This window comes from Cervus elaphus, chromosome 10 (genome assembly GCF_910594005.1).
Source record: "Cervus elaphus chromosome 10, mCerEla1.1, whole genome shotgun sequence".
Lineage (NCBI taxonomy): Eukaryota > Metazoa > Chordata > Mammalia > Artiodactyla > Cervidae > Cervus > Cervus elaphus.
The window spans coordinates 23994866-24015554 of record NC_057824.1 but is presented as its reverse complement, the minus strand read 5'-3'; the positions used below and the strand labels follow the sequence as shown (position 1 = coordinate 24015554).

General features: G+C 49.7%; 1 protein-coding gene across 1 annotated transcript in view; it reads left to right on the top strand.

Moving 5' to 3' along the window:
• The window catches only part of TEKT5 (tektin 5), a 46937-nt gene that overhangs the window by 12424 nt on the left and 13824 nt on the right, over nucleotides 1-20689 (top strand). Inside the window, exon 5 of the mRNA XM_043914301.1 lies at nucleotides 3287-3509. Coding sequence (XP_043770236.1) covers nucleotides 3287-3509 — 223 coding nt within the window. The remainder of the gene's footprint in view (nucleotides 1-3286; nucleotides 3510-20689) is intronic.

Genomic DNA, 20689 nt, shown 5'->3' with positions numbered 1-20689 from the left:
AGGTCTGGAGAAATGACTGCTGGAGAGCGATGCTCTGGGTACATGCAGAGGGTGGGGTCTCTCTTGGGTCCCCTTCAGAAAAAAACCCTCTAGCACATAGAATTGTGCTTTTCACATAGTAGGTGTGCAATAAATGTCTGTGGACTGAGAAAATAAATGAAAGGGAGGCGGGAGGGAGAGGAGAGAAGGAAGGGACGGTCTCCTTGGCTCATGCTGGGGTTATTTTCTGGACTGTATTAAGCACGCGGCTATTGAAAGAACGCTTTGGGGTTTCCTGCAATGACAACTCCCATGGGCCCTTCTCCTTGTCTGGACAAATTTGACTTCCCCACGGCGGTGGCGAGGTGAACAAGGCCTTGGCGGGGCGGGGGGGGGGGGGGGGGCAGTTCCCTAAGCCACAGCTGCCATCTGGACAGGGAATCTGGAAGGTTCCCTTCCCAAACAGATGCCTTCCTGGAAGCTGGGCGGCCAGGCTGGTTGGTGGAGACCGATTTCCTTGCACACAAGGGGTCTGCTATTTCAAGGAGTCTGCTATTCCAGTGACTCCACCTGGAAAGCCAGAGTTGCCATTTGGGGTGACTAACTGCTCCCTAGATGTGCTAGCCTGAGGCTTTGTATCTGGGTTTTTTTTTGGGGGGGGCACATCTGGCTGCATGTGGGATCCTAGTTCCCCGACCAGGGATCAAACCCAGGCCCCTTGCATTGGTAGCACGGAGTCTTAACCACTGGACCACCAGGGAAGTCCCTGTGGGGTTTCTTAAGGCGAGGCCATGTCTGGGTAGGTCGCGGCACGTTTGGAGTTTGCACTGCAGTAACTCTGTTCATGGAATTTCTCATCACCTGGGATGACGTGATGAAGATGCTAGCCGTTGCCTTTCCCCCAGTGTTTGCTATAGGCTGGGCACTGTGCTGAGCCCCTCCAGATCATCTCGTGAATAATAAACATTTATCAAGCGCTTTCTGTTGTCAGGTGCCATGATAGGGGCTCACGTTTAGTCAGTCAGCAACCTCCAGGGAAGGCACCATTTTCATCCCCATTTCACAATGAGGAGCCTGAGACTCAGAGAGGGGTAGTGACTGGTCCAAGCTCACACAGCAAGTGGCAGAGCCTCAGTCTGAGTCCACGTGGGACACTGGGACCCTGTTTTACCACCGCGCCTTCCTGCCTTCCCAGCAAAGCCTGCTGTGTCCTCCTGTTTTCAGAGGACACACGCTCCAGAAAGCATGCCCCCCCCGACTCCTGAAGCATGCCACCTGTGAGGAGACAGGCTGCCTCAGCAAACTCCCCCAGGAGAGTGTGAGTAAGTGGGCTATTTTCCCTTCGGAGCTCAGCTGTCTGCTCCGGGGGAGCGGGGCTTGGCGGCTGCTGCCCTTGACTTTGATAGCGTCCCACTGGGCAGCGGCAGGTGCTTCCTTGATTGATGGTGAGTAGCTCTGTGACCTTGGGGAAGACACTTCACCTCTCTGAGCCTCCAGTCTTTGTTGGATGAAAGCTCTGGATCAGACTCAGTGCCCTCTTGCATCTCTAGAAGCTGAGACCTCTCCAGAAGTTTGATTTTAACTCCTGCAAAAGCCAGACAAAACAAGCACATGTTGTATGCTTTTAGAAATATTTCTAGTCACCATCTAGTCTAAGTGTGCTTTAAAATGTCCTGAAAGATCCTTCTATTTCAGATGATTGAATCTCTTTTTTCCTGCTGTCTGAGAATAAAAATCTGCTTTATTTTAAGAACTGGAGACTTCCCGGCTAGAAAAGACCTCAAAAATGTATCTAATCTGGTTTACCCGGGGACTGAAGTCAGCTCAAAGGAACATGTGTATGTGTGTCTATTTCTCAAAGGCTTCCCAGAGGAGAAAACTTACTGCATGGATTTACATACTCAACCAGGAAGAACTTTCTCCTCCCTAAACTGAATCCCTTATACGTCACCGCCTCCAAGAAGCCTTCCCAGCCTGCCCTTTCTAATGTCGCCTGAGCTCTATTCGTCCTTCCAGATCCATTCTCTAGCTGCCCTGGTGTGAGTCCGATAGAGGAGTTTGCCCTCTACAAACTGCCCTTCCTGGGTCTTTGCCATCTGGTTCCCAGCAGGGTTCAGCCAATAAGAGGGTCACCAGCAGGAGATGAAGAAGAAGGATGTTGGGGATTTATTCTCCATGGCTCCCTCCCTTCTCCTTTCACAGCTGGGGTGGTGACAACTTTGTGCACTCACTAATCTATGAGTCTCTCAGTGTTCTCTGAGTATAAATTCCATCTATTTCCTTTTATGACCTTGACTGACACATAATGACCCACTCCACTTGTCTCTCTTCCTCATTCTGCTTCTAAATTCCTTCCCAGAATGTAACACCAGGTGTAAACATCTTCTTAATTTATTGTCTATCTCTCTCCCCTGGAAATTCATCACCATGAGGATGAGGATGTCACCCGCTCTATCCCAAGTGACTAGGAAAAGTCTTGGCATGTGGTAGGTGTTCAGAGAACATTTGCTGAGTGAGTAAGTCAGTACAAGTAGCGTGGCCACAGGCTCATCCGTGAATGGAGGGGCCCTTCAGCCAGCAACATGCCTGATGTCCCCTTCTTGGCCTGAATCTGTGTTTTTGGTGGAGAAAGAGGGAAGGTTAAAGAAAAGAGCCCGTCCAGGGGATCTCTCCACTCCAATTCACCAAGTGCCTTTTCGGGAAACCAGCCAGCCTGTAGTCACCTTATCTGTAAATGAGGGGTTTGGATCAGCTCAGGGGCTCAGCTAGGGCTCACTGTTCCCCCTCCTCCAAGGAACATTTGGTAACGTCTACAGACATTTTTGACTGTCACGAGGAGAGAAGCATTACTCCCTGCACCTACCTAGTGGTTAGAGGCCAGGGATGCTATTAAACACCCTACAGAGCAGAAGACAGCCCATCCTCCCCACCCCAACAAAGATTTGCGTGAGTGTGTGCTAAGTCGCTGTGTCCAACTCTGTATGACCCTATGGACTGTAGCCCGCCAGGCTCCTCTGTCCATGGGGTTTTCCAGGCAAGAATACTGGAGTGGGTTGCCATGCCCTCCTCCAGGAGATCTTCCCAACCCAGGGATTGAACCCGAGTCTCTTACGTCTACCTGCACGGGCAGGTGGGTTCTTTACCACTAGTGCCACCAGGGAAGCCTCAACAGAGAATTATCCTGACCCAAATGTCAGAGCGCCAAGGCTGAGAAACCCCGGATGCAGAGATCTCCAAGCCTGCCGCAGACCTCCCCCCGCCCCACCATCCTCCTCACCTGGTAAATTCTCTCTCCTGCCTCTCCTAGGATTTCTGTACCTGAGACGTGGGCCAAATTCAGTAACGACAACATCCGGCACTCACAGAACATGCGGGCCAACTCCATCCGGCTGCGGGAGGAGGCGCAGAACCTCTTTGATGTGTTGGCAGACCAGCTGTGGAGGCAGTTCATCAACACCAACCTGGCCTTCAACGCTCGCATCGCCGAGGAGACAGAGGTGAAAAACAAGCTGCAGACGCAGTTGGCTAAGGTAAGCGAGATGCCCGGGAGGATCGTCGTCCACGCTGCCAGGACCTCACCACGTGCCTCCCCTCCCCCGCTCCTGGGTCTCAGCGGCTTCTGGTTGCTGCTGCAATGGTCCACGGTTTATGAGCCTGTTCACCCAAAAGGGGGCGGAGGCTGTGAGCTTCCTGGGGAGACGCCAGCATCCTGTGGGTAAATCTTCCTTGCTCCCTAGATGATGGAGCTTGGCCTGGCTGTCATAGCAGCACCCAAAGAGGTTGTTGATGGCCCCCAGGGTCCTTCAGTCTATCTGAGGCCACGTGGCTGAGCGTGACCAGTGAGAATGGTTGTCAATGCCGGACCCCCAGGAAACGGGTCTGAGCCGATCTTAAGATCTTAAGAAATGTCACATCAACATCTTAAGAAATGTAACCACATCAACATCTTAAGAAATGTAACCTCTTGACCTTCAAAGGCTTCAAGGGCACCCCTGTGGAGGGGTGGGGTGCTTTTTGAATTGGAGGAGCCACAAGGATAGCCTATTCCTGCCACAATCCTCTGCTGTTCCCTCACGGACATACCCCCTTCCCTCTCCTGCATCTGAACCACCATGCTGTTTCCCAGCCCTGGGGGAAGCTCTGCTGCATGGACTCTATCCTCTCTGCTCAATTTAGAGCACCTACTGGGTACCGGATGCTGTGCTAGGGACTGGAATGAGAAGAGGAGCCACACAAACAGTCCCCTGGCGCCCATCTTCAGGGGCTTATGTAGCTGCAATGGGGAGCAGTGCTGGCTGCCAAATTTATACACAGTAAGGGCTTAGCGATGACAGTCTGGTTGGGGGGGGCAGGGAGGCAGGGGACTAGCCGTGAACCTGAACTTGTAAACCGTACCCCTTTTTATTGTATATATGCTTGGTGAGGTTTAGTGAGCTGCAGGCGGGGTTTAATGGATATTATGGGCGCACTCTAAGCCCACCCAAATAGGCCACCCTTTGGGTGGGGTATGGAGTGCTATGCTTAGTCACTAAGTCATGTCTGACTCCCTATAACCCCTTGGACTGTAGCCTGCCAAGCTCCTCCGTCCATGGAACTCTCGAGGCAAGAATACCGGGGTGGGTTGTCATGCTCTCCTCCAGGGGATCAAATCCAGGTCTCCTGAATTGCAAGTGGATTCTTTACTGTCTGAGCCACCAGGGAAAGCCCAAGCATTCTGGACTGGATAGTCTATCCCTTCTCCAGGGGATCTTCCCGACCCAGGAATCGAACCAGGCTCTCCTGCCTTACAGGCAGAGTCTTTACCAGCTGAACTACCAGGAAAGCCCAGTGTTAGTCGCTCAGTCGTGTCTGACTCTTTGTGACCCCATGGACTGCAGCCTGCCAGGCTCCTCTATCCATGGGATTCTCCAGACAAGAATACTGGAGTGGGTAGCCATTCCCTTCTCGAGGGGATCTTCCCGACCCAGGGATCGAACCCAGGTCTCTGGCATTGGAGGCAGATTCTTTACCATTTGAGCCAACAGGGAAGCCCATAAAACAGAAGATTCTCTAAAATAATTGCAAGGTTGTAATAAGTGTTAACGAGAGAAGAAGCAAGGGGATTCGCCAGAGATCTCCTGGGGTCCTTACTTCAGGTAGATCAGACAGGCAGTTGTCGCAGTTACATCAAGAGCAGATAGATAGGGAGTTAGGCAACTGAAGGACTGGGGTGGGGGCAAGTGTTCCCAAGATGATGCAGGTGGGATGAGGTTAGAGGGAGGGGAAGACACAGGAGGTCATGCGGATTCATTCTTTCCTTCCTTTCTTCCTTCCCTTTCCTTTCTTCCTTCTTCCTTCCTTCCTTGAAAAGTCAGTCTATTATTGTGATAAAATATATACAGCAAAGCATTTGCCATTGTCTTAGTCCCTTTGCACTGCTATAACAAAAATACCATAGCCTGGGTGACTTATAAACAACAGAAATTTATTTCTCAGCCTTCTGAGGACTGAGAAGTCTGGGATCGAGGCCCTGGAAGGTGTGGTGTCTGGTGGGAACTCGCTTCTTGGTTCTTGGATACTGTCCTCTCCCTGTGTCCTCACATGGCAGAGAGGTGTGGAGCTGCCTGACCTCTTTCAGAAGGGCCCTACTCCCATTCACGAGGCTACTGCTGCCCTAATCACTTCCCACAGACTACTCCACTTATACTGTCACAATGGGGGTTAGGTGTCAACATCTGAATCTGGGGGGACACAGACATTCGGTTCAGAGCAACCACTATTAAGCGTATAGTTCTGTCATGTTGGGCTTCCCTGGTGGCTCAGATGGTAAAGGCAGATGCCTGCCATGCAGGAGACCCGGGTTCAATCCCTGGGTCAGGAAGATTCCCTGGAGGAGGGCATGACAACCCACTCCAGTATTCTTGCCTGGAGAATCCCCATGGACAGAGAAGCCTGGTGGGCTACAGTCCATAGGGTTGCAGCCAGACACGACTGAGCAGCTAACGCTTTCTGTCATGTTACGTATCTTCACATGATGCAAACATCACCACTATCCATCTCTAGAACATTTGTCATCTTCCCAAAGTATAAAGAACCCTGTGTTTAAACTCTGTGCCCATTAAACAATGACCCCCCCATCCCCTTCCCTTTCCCCTGGCGACCACCAATTCCACTTTCTGTCTCTATGAATTGACTATGTACTTCAGATAAGTAGAATCATACAGTATTTGTCCTTTTGTGTCTGGCTTATTTCACTTAGCACGATGTCTTTAAGGTTCACCCGTGTTGTAGATTGCATCAGAATATCCTTCGTGAAGTTGAATGATATTGCATGGATGTATATACTGTGTATCCATTCATCCCTTGATGGATGCTCGATGGCTTCTACTTTTGGGCCATTGTGCAAGTGATTTCTTTAATTTGGCATTTCCTGTGTGGATCAAATACGTTTTACCACATGAGTCTGAGGCCTGGAGTTGACTTGGGATTGTGTTGGGTCATGGCGGCTGGTTTCTCATCTGTGAAACTGGGGGTAAGGATTCCTGTCTGATGCCGACAGTGTGAGGATTAGTGAGTTGATCTTTATGGCGCCCTTAGAACATGCTTGTTACACAGTAAACACTCAATAGAAGTGTTTATTAATCTATTTAATTAATAAAATCAATACTATTATTGATAAAGAAAAAGGGATCTTTTGGGTGAGGGTAGGGAGCAAACATTTTCCCTTTCCACATATCTCCAGGGAAGTTTTCAATGATTACTAACAGCCTCATCACTGCTGATTAGTTTTTGCCACCAAGTGGATTTTTATTAATCATCATTATTTAATCACCAGTTGCTTTGCAAACAAGTCAGTACTCATTCTTGCCTGTAAAATCCCATGGACAGAGGAGCCTGGCCAGCTACAGTCCATGGGGTCATACAGAGTCAGACACGACTGGGTGACTAACACTTTCACTTTTTTAATTTTAATTTGAAATACACCAGACCCTAACAGTGACACAACATTTGACTTGTCTTCTGGTTAGTGACCATCTCACATGGTGTGTTTCTAAGATAATAAAGGAAAAAGTTGATGTAATAAAGATAAATATATTGCATAAATATATATTTAATAATAAACATAAATATATTTATTATTTCAACAGTTTGCTTTAGATGGAGGATTTGAAATGTTCTCTGTAAAATTTTAGCTGTTAGTTGTTGAGCTTGGCTTGAATCCCCTTAGCAAGAGGCATTTCCAGAAAATTCTACCCCCCATCCTTATGGAGCTTCCCTGGTGGCTCAGATGGTAAAGAACCCGCTTGCAATTGCAGGAGGGTTCAATCCCTGGGTCGGGAAGATCCCCTGGAGAAGGGAATGGCAACCCACTCCAGTATTCTTGCCTGGAGAATCCCATGGACAGAGGAGCCTGGTGGGCTACAGTCCACGGGGCTGCAAAGAGTCTCAGACACGACTGACCGACTAAGCACACACTATCTTTTTCTGTGCTGCAAAGCGATTATTGACCAGGTGGTCATAGGAATTCACTTTGAAAGACCAGGCCTACACAGTTCCCTAAGCAGATTTTGAATGTCCCAGTGGTTCAGGGCTGTGTAGACAGCCTTAGCTGTCTACCATGATCATGGGGGTCTATCCCCAAGGCCACACCCCAGGCCTTGTCCTGGGTCCTCACACTTTGGGGCCTTGGGGTGTTATCCAGGCATACTGACCACTGCTTAAAGAACGGTGGGTGACCTCTTTGAGCTGAAGCAGTTGATGGTCACAGAGTGAGTTGCTGCTGCTTTTGAGGACTAACTGAGGGCTCCTGAGAACCAGGCTCGGGGGGGCGTGGCCAGGGAAGGGGCGTGGTCATAGGAGGGGCTTGTCTCCAGATTACCCAATCCAAGGTGCCCTTTAGAGGGAGACTCAACATGGGGGGAAAGATACAAGGACCTGGGGAGAGGGAGGCACGGGCGCAGAAGTGCTGCTTCTTGTTCTGCAGTTCTTGTTCTGCAGTTGTGGGCGTGATGTCTTGTTCCGCAGTTGTGGGCGTGATGTCTTGTTCTGCAGTTGTGGGTGTGATGGTCCAGCAGGGGAAATGACAGTGGGTGTGTTTGCAAGGGCACAGCATTAGTATCGCTCAGTCACATAGTGAGAAAGGGTTTCCTCCTTAACATTTTGTCTGTGCTGGGTCTCCCCTGCAGCGTGTGGGCTCTTCACTGAGGTGCACAGGCTTCTCTAGTTGCGGCACGGGCTTCATTGCTGTCTCGGCATGTGGGATCTTAGTTCCCAGATCAGGGATGGAACCCCTGTCCCCTCCATTGGAAGGCAGATTCCTAACCACTGGACCATCAGGGAAGTCCCCTTCAATCCTTGTGACGCTCTCAAGAGGAAAGTCTTGATTGGATGCTAGAATGCCTTCCTCAGCTCTTTAACTCCAACTGATCTCCCTTTGAAGCAGAGGGAGTGGACCTCAGGCTGAGTCCTTTGGGCGGGAAGCTGTACCCAGAGTTTAAATTACACGCTTTTGCTCTCATCTTGTTCTTGCATTTTTATGGTCATTTCTGTTACGGCAAATGATGCCGATTTTCCACCGATAATAGTGATGTAATGTTTTATTTTTAAACAAATACATTTAAAAAATTGTTTTACAAAGACAATTTATTTTAAAAGATTGTTAACCATGTTACAAATGATGTGAGGGGATATGCCTATAGTGGTAAAGATGGTGGGTGAAAGCCTGACTCTTGTGTGTGTGATAAGTCCCTTTGTTCATGCCCAACTCTTTGCAACCTCGTAGACCGTAGCCCACCAGGCTCCTCTGTCCATGGGGTTTTCCAGGCAAGAATACTGGAGTGGGTTGCGTTGCCCTCCTCCAGGGGATCTTCCCAACCCAAGGATTGAACCCGTGTCTCTTATGTCTCCTGTATTGATAAGCGGGTTCTTTACCACTAGTGCTACCGGTGAAGCCCCTGACTCTTGGAGGAGAGCAAAATAGACTTGTGTCTCAACTATTATTTTCTGTGCTGTAATCACCCATGTTACTTAGGGATTGTATCGAAGTGCAGATCCTGACCAAGAAGGCCTGGAGTCGAGCCTGAGAATCTGCATTGTGAGCAACCTCCGGGGTCCTCAGTGCTGCTGGTGAGAAGCAGGCAAGAGTGTAGGTTGTAGAGCAAGTTGACCTTGACAACTCTGAGCTGTCTGCTTCTCTTGTCTCACTCCTCCCTCCTCCCTCTCTCTTCCAGACTCAAAAGTATTGGGGAACCAAATCCTTCCAAGAGGCAAGGCGCAGTCATCCTGTTCTAATCAGATTTTCTCTAATTGCATTTTACTTCCAAGCTTCCGAGCCAAGCCCAGCCGTTCCTCCCTGGAGGGATCCGCCGGCTCAGGCCGGCTCAGCCCCACACAGATCTTCCTGGGTTTTTGCAGATGTATATGTCCCTCTGGGGCTTCTGCCGCCCCTCCGAGATGCATGCCCTTGAATCAAAATATCATTTTCCATCTTGATTATTAATGTGGTGGGAGCAAATGGTATTAGGAGCTGGGGAGTCAGGATAAGGCAGAAGCTTAGCCTTGAGTGGCTATCAGAGAGATAAATCAGATTTCTCTGCTTCTGCTCAAGAGCCTCCCCCCTCTACCTCCCTTCCCCCTACCCTCACTGTACCCACCTCCCCCCACTCCCTTGGATGGAGGCTTTCCTGTAGCAAACAGGAGGGGCCAGCTTTCCAGCTGGGAACTTTCCAGCTGGGAACTTTCCTGTTCTCTCCTCCACCTGGAGCCCCTTCCCCCATCTCAGTTGGTAGCTATCACTTCCAGATGCTTCTAGAAGCTTCCAGGGCTCAATCCCGAATCTCGGAGTCCACCTGGATGCCTCTCTTTCTCTCCCACACCCCCATCCTCTCCATCAGTAAATCCTGTTGGTTCAAATTTCAGAAGCTCATCACTCCCCCCTCTTCCTCTGCTTCTGCTCTGACCCGAGCTTCCATCATCTCTTGCCTGGACCATCGCTGTGGCCTCCTAAGTGCTCTGCTTGCTTTTGATGTTGCCAACTGATGGGCTGGCAGCTTGTTGAGACGGCATTCGATCCTTCAATAGGCTGACTAGATTTACAGAGAGAAAAAGTTCAACTGCTTTAGATTCTTCAGGAAACCTTGACAGTTTAACTCAAGAATACAGGTGACCCGCTGTCTCTGCCAGTGTCCCTGGGTCACCATCTGCACCTTGGCCAGGCCCCTCTGCACCACTACCATCATGGGAATTTCTCACCACATCTTTGCAACCGCCGTGCCTCCCAAAACACATGGTGCCTGATGAAGTCTAAGTAAATGCGGATGGAGTGGTTTTTCTTTTTTTTTTTAAGATTTTTTTTTTTTAATGTAGACCATTTTTAAAGTCTTCACTGAATGTGTCACAATATTGCTTCTGTTTTACGTTTTGATTTTTTGACCATGAGGCATGTGGAATCTTAGCTCCCTGACCAAGGATCGAACCTTCATGCTCCCTGCACGAGAAAGTGAAATCTTAACCACTGGACCACCAGGGAAGTCCCTGGAGGGGATTTGAAATCAGAGGATAAATACTTGTAGTCTAGGGGTTAAACTTGACCCACATATTATTTGGACCCTCACATTTTTCTTTTAACAGCCTATTTTTACTTGACATGTAGTTAACTGAATATATTTCAAGTGTAGCATCTAAAACGCTTTGATACATATATGTCATTAAGCTGCCACCTCAAGCAAGGTAGTGAACGTACAAAAAGATTTCCTTGTGCCCCTTGTCATCTCTCCCTCCTGACCCCTCACCCCCCATTCCCAACACAACCACTGACCTGCTTTCTGTCACTACAAACTAGTTTGCTTTTTCCAGAATAATTACATAAAGGGCACCATATCCTATCCACTCTTTTTTATTAGGTTTTTCCATTCAGCATAGTTGAGATCCCTAGTTTGTTCCTTCTTATTCCTGAATCTTATATGTCTTGAATGGATACTGTATTGTATTGATAGGTATTACCCCTGGTATGTATCATATCAATACACCACAACAACCCTAATATTCATCAACAGCTCTCTTCTCCTCTTACCCTCAGTCTTCCCCAGCATCAGGGTCTTTTCCACTGAGTAGGCTGTTAGCATCTTGTGGCCAAAGTACTGGAGCTGCAGCTTCAGCGTCAGTCTTTCAAATGAATATTCAGGGTTGATTTCCTTTAGGATGGATTGGTTTGATCTCCTTGCTGTCCAAGGGACTGTCAAGAATCTTCTCCAATATCACACTTCCAAAGCATTAATTCTTTGGTGCTCAGCCTTTCTTATGGTCCAATTCTCACAACCACACATGACTACTGGAAAAACCGTAGCTTTGACTATACAGACCTTTGTTGGCAAAGTGATGTCTCTGCTTTTTAATATGCCGTCTAGGTTTGTCATAACTTTTCTTCCAAGTAGCAAGTGTCTTTTAATTTCATGGCTGCAGTCACTGTCTGAAGTGATTTTGGAGCCCAAGAAAATAAAATCTGAAACTCTTTCCATTTTTCCCATCTTTTTCCACATCTGCTCTGTACATCGGAGGAAATGCAAGAAAGCAGCCAGGCCTGGAAAGGACTGTAGAGAACACAGGGGCTCTGAGTTTTCACCTTGAAAGGTTTCTGCTTTCACTCTGAAGTTTCTCTGGGGTTTTGACTTCCAAGAGGTCATTAACACCAGCAGACCCTCTCCTCCCCCGGGAGGGTGGGGGGCAGTAGGGTGTGCGCTGTCTACAGGGGTGAGGGCCTGCAGTCACCATCTGAGGGCCCCAGTGCCAGCCGCCAGCCCCTCTGTTTGTGGACCGAAAAAAAAAAAAAAAAAAAAGCGGGGCTTGTACCCCGTGGTGGAGTGGGAAACGCTTTTGTGCTTCTCAAGCAGTCGGATCCCTTCCAGCACCAGAGCCGGCAGCCAAGCTCCTGACAGCTCGTTTCCAAAACTGACCGAGCACAAGTCCTGGGGAGCTGGCCCGCTTGCCCCCGTGCCTCGGTGGACAGGCTGGTGAGGAGTGAACGGGCCAGGCCTTAAAGACCATCGCGTCTACTGAGAACGTTCTTGTTTCAAGTTCCCTCCATCGGTCCTTCCAACAGTGTCGGGCAATGGGGCTTGATGTGACCCTCATCTGTCTTTGCCATCTCTCTTTTTTTTGGGAATCTCCCTTTCCAGGCAAACCTCAAGTCTCAGGTTGCACTGACCCTTTGAAATTAAGGTCTTTTCCCATCTTCTCTACCACGATGGGACCCACTATCTATGGTAGGAGATACTCATTTTCTACATATGTGAAAATCGCTCAGTCCTGTCTGACTCTTTGTGACCCCGTGGACTATAGAGTCCATGGAATTCTCCAGGCCAGAATACTGGAGTGGGTAGCCTTTCCCTTCTCCAGGGGGTCTTCCCAACCCAGGGATAGAATCTAGGTCTCCCTTATTGCAGGCAGATTCTTTACCAGCTGAGCCACCAGGGAAGCCCAAGAATACTGGAGTGGGTAGCCTATCCCTTCTCCAGTGAATCTTCCTGACCCAGGAATCGAACTAGGGTCTCCTGCATTGTAGGAGCATTCTTTACCAGCTGAGTTACCAAGGAATCCCTTTCTACATATGGCAATACTATAAAGATGCCATTTCAAATACATGTGTTCAAGGCTGAAAAGGGCATTGATTTGAAGAAATAGATTAAATAATTAGGGGCTTTCCAGGTGGTGCAGTGGTAAAAAATTCACCTGCCAATGCAAGAGACACAAGAGATGCAGGTTGGATCCCTGGGTGGGGAAGATCCCCTGGAGGAGGGAATGGCAACCCACTCCATTATTCTTGCCTGGAGAATCCCCTGGAGAGAGGAGCCTGGTGGGCTCCAGTCCATGGGGTGGCACAGAGTTGGATACTAGCGAGCCTTTGAGCCCTTGTGCGTATGTAGATATGGTGAGGCAGCTGTCAAGAAAAGCCCCATGTGCAGCAGGTCTCTGCATGATGCTGGCCTTAGTACCAGCAGGAATCAATGGTTCCCTGGTGTCATGTGGGCTCAGGTCTCATCACTGTTTTTTTTGTGGGGTGGGGGGTATGCCTGGGGACACCCAGCAGGAAGGGGTCAATGAGAGCTCAGATATAGGTGGTTCTGAAGGCTGTGCCAAATGGTGAGGTGATGGAGGGGGTGCCATGTCCACTGGTTATCTGTTCACGGTGACACTGTGCCACTAAGAGAGAGATGCTGCTGGAATCAGGAAAACAGAGCCAAGGTCCAGAGCTGGGAAGGTAGCCAACAATGCAGAAAGCTGGAGGGACCAGACAGGAGAGTGGGGGGAAATGAGCAAGGTCAGCACGGCCAGGGCTGGAGCTGGGGATGGTACTAATGAGGGTGCTTTGAGCTCACTTTGTGAACCAATGATGCTCAGGGAAGCTACCACTGCACTTTGCAGTTGGTATTAGCCAATCATATGCTTTGACTGGAAGCCATGGGCAGGGCAATCCCTGGGATTGGTTACTGATGAGACAAGGAGACAGTAAGATGCAGCCCAGAGGAGGCAGAGGGCTGCCTGGGCACCTCCTGGGTATGGGTGTGTCCCAGCAGTCTCTGAGTTTCTTCCAAGTTGTGACTTCTCCCTCTTTGGGTCCTCAGCTCCTTGCCTTCTTGGGACCCGCTGCCCAGCCTCACCTCCACTCCTGGCTTTCACATGGGCTTGCCTCCTCCTGGTCCCGACTCCCCTTCCATTTCCACATGCTTCTCCCACACGTGAGCCCCCACAGTGCTGTGAAGATGGTTGGGTTCACTTCTGGCTCCAGCACTTCCTGACTATGTGGCCAAGGTCAGGTTGCCCTACCTCTCTGTGTCTCAGTCAAATGGGAGCAATAATGGTTGGCAAATGTTTGCTCTGAGTAGCATCCACACTGGTCACTTCATAAGTGCTCAATGACTATTAACTGTAAAAACGGCAAAGCAAACAAACCTGTAGACTGATTTATAACCTGTGCTGATCAGGGAGGGACAAGCACACTGAAAGGATATGGCCTCTGGGATCAAAAGACCGGGGTTGCATCTGGTAAAGTAACTAACTCTTCTGAGTCTCAGTTGCCTAATCTCTGAGAGAGGAATAATCCTGCGAGGATGAAAAAAGATTGTTGTTGTTCAGTTGCTAAGTCATGTCCAGCTCTTTGTGACCCCATGGACTGCAGCACGCCAGGCCTCCCGGTCCCTAACTGTCTCCCCGAGTTTGCCCAAGAAAAGATACAGCTGAGCAATTCTCAACACTCGCACATTGGAATCACCTGCATCTCTAGGGATTGTGACATGATTGGTTGGGATGAGGCCTGGGCATCCAACCTTTTAGTCTCCCCAGCCAAGGTTGAGAATGAAAGAATCAGCATTCAGACCAGTGGTTCTCAAGGTGTGGTCCTGAACCAACTGCATCAGTATCATCTGGGAACTTGTTAGAAGAAAGTGCACATCCTTGGGTCCCATCCTGGACATTCTGACTCAGACTGTCTGGGGTCCAGACATCCAAGTTTTCACCAGTCCTCCGAAGTGTGCCTGCCAGGTGCAAATGTGCAATAAGTGTTTGCTAATCCAATCCTCTCTCCCTGAGAGGAACTGGTTTAGCCAAAAAGTTCATTAGCATCTTGCATAAAACCCCAAACAAACTCTTCGGCTAACCCAGTATTTACTAAAAGCACATCTGGTGTGTTAGACTCTGAGTTAGGAGCATGGGGTCCAATGGGCCCTGCCTTCGGCGGAACTTATGTTCTAGTTTGTTGTTGTTTAATCACTAAGTCGCGTCCGACTCTTTCGCTACCCCAGAAATTGTAGCCTGCCAGGCTCCTCCATCCATGGAATTTCCCAGGCAAGAATACTGGTATAAGTTGTCATTTCCTTCTCCAGGGGATCTTCCAGACCTAGGGATCGAACCCATGTCTCCTGCATTTCCTGCATTGGCAAGTGGATTCTTTACCACTCTACCACCAGCGAAGCCTTATGTTCCAGTGGGAGAGACCAATTTTTAAAAAAATAAGTAGGAACTTTCATGGTGGTCCAGTGGCTAAGACTCCGGGTTCCCAATGCAGGGGGCCTGGGTTCAGTCTGGGAACTAGATCCCACAAGCCAAAACTAAGAATTTGAGTACTGCAACTAAGACCCAGTGAAGCCAAATAAATAAATATTTTTAAAAATAGTAAAAACATCATTAATGAAAATTGTGATAAGCATTAAGAAGATGCTCGAGGGCCTGAGATACTGGATGCCCACGAATTTTCACAGAATCGTACAAGTGTCCTCTCTAGCAAGGAGCCCCCACCCCTCCAGGACTTTCAGGACACCTGACCCCAAATGACCTCTGAGCAGCTGGTACATGTACTGGCCTGGCATTGTCTGAAGGCAGCTGGCCGCCTCTGGACAGAAACAACTATGAGTAGGGTTGACTCAACATCTCTCCTCAGAGTAGTAATTCTCACCCTGGCTGAATTTACTCCCCAGTGGCCTTTGCCAACGTCTGGAGACATTTTGGTTGTTACAGCTTGCCATGTGGAGGGGGAAGGGGGCAGGATGCTACTAACAGACACAAATAGTGGGTAGAATCCAGGGATGCTGATAAACGTGTTGATGCATAAGACAGTCCACCCTCCCAACAAAGAAGTTGTGGCCCCAAACATCAAGTGGGCCGAATTTGAGACTTGCCGCTCTGGCTCTTTCACGACTTGCATTTCTGGCCAAGTCCCTCTGGAGCCCTCCTCCACTAGCTCTTGCCCCTGGGCTCAGCTGCAGTTGAAAATCTTCCACCATTTGACCAGAAACGGGATTCCAAGCTGCTTTCTGCCTTCCGAAGCTGGGGAAACTGCACTGAGTCAGGCATCTCCTTGGAAACCCCTTGGCTGCACGCAATTTGGAAAACAATAAATTTGCAAGTTTGCACAAAGCATGCAGAAGCCCAAAGCCGGCTGGAACTGCTCAATCTGCCTTTTTTCCCCTTCACATCAAAAATAATTTCCCGGCCCTGGAGGCTTTGTCTGCTGACACAAGATGCAGGCAGATATTTTGAAATGACCAACACCACTGCCAAAAGCGTCCCCCCTTTCAAAGCCCTTGGGTGGATTTCTGTTCCAGCCAGGAACATCAGAGCACTTTTCCACTGAGCTGAGGTTGGTTTCATCCTAGGCACGCCTAGCAAGGACGTACCTTGCCATTTGGGGCCAGAGACCATTTCCAGCCAGGACTTCATCGTTTCCCCAAGCCTGGGACTGGGGCTAGCCATCAGCTGGTCCCTCACAAGGTCTGAATGTGGATGATCATCATCTAGTTTGTCATCCTGTTGCAAGTAGAAGGTGAAAGAAAAAACTCGCCATCACAAGATGCATATTAACCTCACTCCGTGCAGCTAACGTGCTTTTCTAACGTTAACTCATTTTCCCTCTTACAACCCCGTGTGTGTGTGTGTGTGCACACGCGCACGCGTAAGCTCAGTCATATCTGGCTCTTTGCAACCCCATGGACTAGAGCCCACCCGGCTCCCTTGTCCATGAAATTTCCCAGACAAGAATACTGGAGTGGGTTGCCAACGACCCTGTGAAGAAGGGATTACTTTTAGCCCCATTTTACAGATGAGGAAACTGAGGACAAATGTTTTCCTACAGCCCTTACCCACTGCAGCTAGTAAATGGCAGAGTCAGGATTTGAATCTAGGTGTTCTGCTCCAGAGTTTATTCTTTAAGTCAGTGTGAGCATCTTCCCTGCTCCCACCAACACAGCCTAACAACAACAACAGTAATAATATCTAGATCAGTGCCCTCCAGTGGGACAGTTTTATACCAGGGAACATCTGACAATGTTTGGAGACATTTTTGGTCGTTATGACTTGGGAGGGGCTGCTATTGGCACCCAGTGGGAGGAGACCAGGGATGCAGTTAAACACCCTACAGTGAAGAGGGAAGCAGCACAGAATAACAGAATAACCCTGCCCCAAAGGTCAACAGCGCCAAGACTGAGAAGCCTTGGTCTCCTGGCATTAAGGTTTGACTTTTAAAAAAAAAGAAAGGAAGGAAATTCCCTCGTGGTCAGTGGCTGAGACTCTGCGCTCCCAGTGCAGGGGGCCGGGTTTGATCCCTGGTGAGGGAACTAGATCCCACATGCCGCATGCCACAAATAAGACCTGGCACGGCCAAATAAATAAATATTTTTTAAAAGAAAGGGTAAAAGGTAGAAGATAGGTAGACATGGATGGACACATGGATGGCTGGATAGATGGGTACGTAGGTGGATATATGGATGGATGGATGGGTACATAGGTGGATATATGAATGGATGAGTGGATGGATAGAAAGTGCTGAGGTCTACAGAGTGCTTGTTAGGTGGCAGCCATTGTCCTTGGCAAAGGGTACCTAAATTAATCCTCGCAGTCACCCTCTGAGGTAGATATTGTTATTGTCTCCATTATACAGATGGGGAAACTGAGGCCCAGAGAGGTTTGGCCATTTGCCAAGGCCATGTGCTCGGTGCTGTGGTGCTGGCCTTTGAACAGCAGCCTTCTGATTTTAGGGCTGGTGCTTCCTCCCTCGGCACACCCTGACCATTACGGCGCGCCACATCTTGCCCTTCGTATCCTCTCGTGACCTTGTTCCCTCTGCGTCTCTCCACCTGGACTCGGTGTGGACCCTCCTGCTTCTCACTGGCCATCAGTTCCTCACTGGCCATCATCTTCCCAGCTTTGTCCTCTCTGCCCACCCTCCTAACGGCACCCGGAGAGATTTGCCTCAAACAAACCCGACCATGTTCTTCTGCTTATGACTTGGGATCACCTCAGCATTTTGTTAAAATGTGTGGCACCTTGGGAGGTCTGGGGTGGGGTCTGAGACTCTGCATTTATGACAAGTGCTCCAAGTTCAGCCATGCTGGTCCACAGACCACCCCTTGAGTAGCAAAGCTGTTAGAGAAATTACTCTCTGAACGTGGGAAACCTTGAAAGAGCAGCAGCCTTGTGTGTGACACACACAGAGAGATCAGGGCTTCCTCTGTGATGAGCTACAGCCTACGTGCATACTCAGTCATGTCTGACTCTTTGAGACCCCATGGACTGTAGCCCACCAGGCTCCTTGTTCATGGGCTTCTCCAGGCAAGAATACTGGAGCGGGTTGCTTCTCCAGGCAAGAATACTGGAGCGGGTTGCTTCTCCAGGGGATCTTCCTGACCCAAGGATCAATCCTGCATCTCCTGCATTGACAGGTGGATTCTTTACCCACTGAGCCACCTGGGAAGCCCATCAAACTAGCAGCCCTGGGGCCAAATCTGCCCCTCCCATGACTGTTTTTGTAAATAAAGTTTTATTGGAACACAGATCCCATACATTTCTATATTGTCCAGGGTTAGTTGTGCACTGCTTTGGCTGAGTTGAGCTGTGGTGACAGAAACTATGTGTCTCCTAAAATCTAAAATATCTACCACCCAGAGCTTTAGAGAAAAATGTGTCCCCTGTCTACAGCATCTTCAAGGTGCTCCAGAAGGCTATGTACTGGGACTCCCAGCCACCTGAGGGTGGTTGACCTGAAAACTTAAAAACAAAATCACAGACTCACACCCGCACATACACTCATGTGCACACACACAGCCACACCTGCAGCTATTAGCAACAGCTCTCAGACTGGCTCTCAGAGGACGTGGCTTCAGGCGCGTGGAGGTGATGGGTGATGGATTAGAGCTTGAACGTGGTCCAGGAGCACTTGGAATGCCCTAAGCAGTGAGGGAGACAGGTCTTGAGTCCCCATTTGCTGGATAAGGAAATGGGGGCCCCCACAGCCCAGGGCTCTGAGTGAGGTGTGAGTTCCACAGCTGGTTTGTGTTAGGGCTTGGATGGAACCCCAGTCTCCTGACTTCCTGCCCAGGACTCTTACCTCCAAGACACCCTGCAAGGAGGCCCCTGTGGCTGGGAATCTGTCTGGAGCCGGGGCGGGGGGCGGGGAGGAGAGCGGGGCGTTGGGAAGGTAGAGGGGTGTTGTTAACAAAAAGCTCTTTGGTTCCTCAGGTGGGGCTGGGGGTTTGGGGGTTGGGGGATTGACCCACCTTCTACTCTGAGCCGACCCGCCCTGAGCTGCTTTACAGAAGCTGAGAAAGAGGACACTCCTCCTCCACTGCGCAGGCAACCCCTGCCTTGGTCCCTTACACCCTAATAAGTGAGTTGATGGAATTTGAGCCCTGGACTGGAGGTCTGAGGGAACTGAAGTTGCCTGCAGAGACAAACTCTGAGTTTCCTATTGTCTGACATTAAACAACACAACAATTATCCCAAAGGAAAAATCTTTTAAGGGACTGAACGCTGCAGGATGGGAGCTGGGCGTAGGGTGGGCAGGAAGGACAGCCTCATGGCACGTGCCTGCACTGGACTAAGCATTTTATATACAGTATCTCATTTAATCTGCACGGTAACCTGGTGGGTTATTTGTTATTATTTTTATGCTAACTTTATAGCATGATAATAAAAGCATGGGTTTCCCAGGTGACTCCATGGTAAAGAATCTGTCTGCCAAGCAGAAGATGTGGGGTTCTATCCCTGGGTTGGGAAGATCCCCTGGAGAAGGAAATGACAACCCAATACAGTATTCTGGCCTTCCCTGGTGGCTCAATTGGTAAAGAATCCACCTGCAATGTGGGAGACCTGGGTTCAATCCCTGGGTTGGGAAGATCCCCTGGAGAAGGGGACTGGCTACCCACTCCAGCTTTCTGGCCTGGAGAATTCCATGGACTGTACAGTCCATGGGGTCACAAAGAGTCAGACACGACTGAGTGACTTTCACTTTCGCTTCACGTTCACCGTATTCTTGCCTGGGAAATCCTATGGACAGAGGAGCCCGGCGGGCTACAGTACACTATAGTCCATGGGGTCGCAAAGGGTCGGACACGACTTAGCAACTAAGCAACAACAAAAATAGAAAAAGTTCCCCGGACAATGTCTGGCCCCATAGACGGGGCTACTTAGTGAAGAGGCTCAGTGGATATTGAATAGACGAATATATACGGCACAGAGAGGGTAAGCGACTTGTTGAAGGGCACACAGTGGGAAAGAGCCGGAGCTGGTATTTGAACCTAGATCTGTGTGACTGCAGAGAGACTCAGTGAGCTGAAGGGACCTGCCTCCCTTGCCCCCTATGCCTGGCACACGGGAGGCTTAGAACTACCCCTTTCTCAGTCTAGGGCCTGGGGACTATCCTTCCCAACTGAGTTCCAGCTTTGGGCCAAGGCTGCGGAGACTCCTCCCTTGGGGTGAGCCCCTGGGCCAATCCCACAGCAGGCAGCCCTTCGCCCTGCCCAGGATGCCTCCCCAGCTCAGGGGCTGGGGAGAAAGGTAGACGGGGAAGGAGGGCGAGAGCTCTCTAGCTGGCCAAGGGAAGATGGAAGGAGGGGCACGATGGCTTTTTCCAGGGCGTGTTTGTGGGAGGAACATGCACACGCAGGCACGGGCTTGCTTTGGGAAGAGTAAGACCTGGTACCAATGCTTTTTAAGTTACCACAAAGGAGTGTCGCTAGCTTCGTGTGCCAGCAGTGAAGGGCTTTATACACTTGCTATACGCTTTATACACTTTCCAAGAGCTCCTTCTCCAAGGCCTGGCACAGTGGCCTCACCTCCACTTTATGGAGTATCCGTGATCCCCATTTTACTAGAAAGTCTCAGAGAGCCTAGGACACTTGCCTGAGGTCACCCAGCTTGGATGTGCCGGGGCTGGGATTTGGAGAGAGTCAGGTCGTCTGGTGCCAAT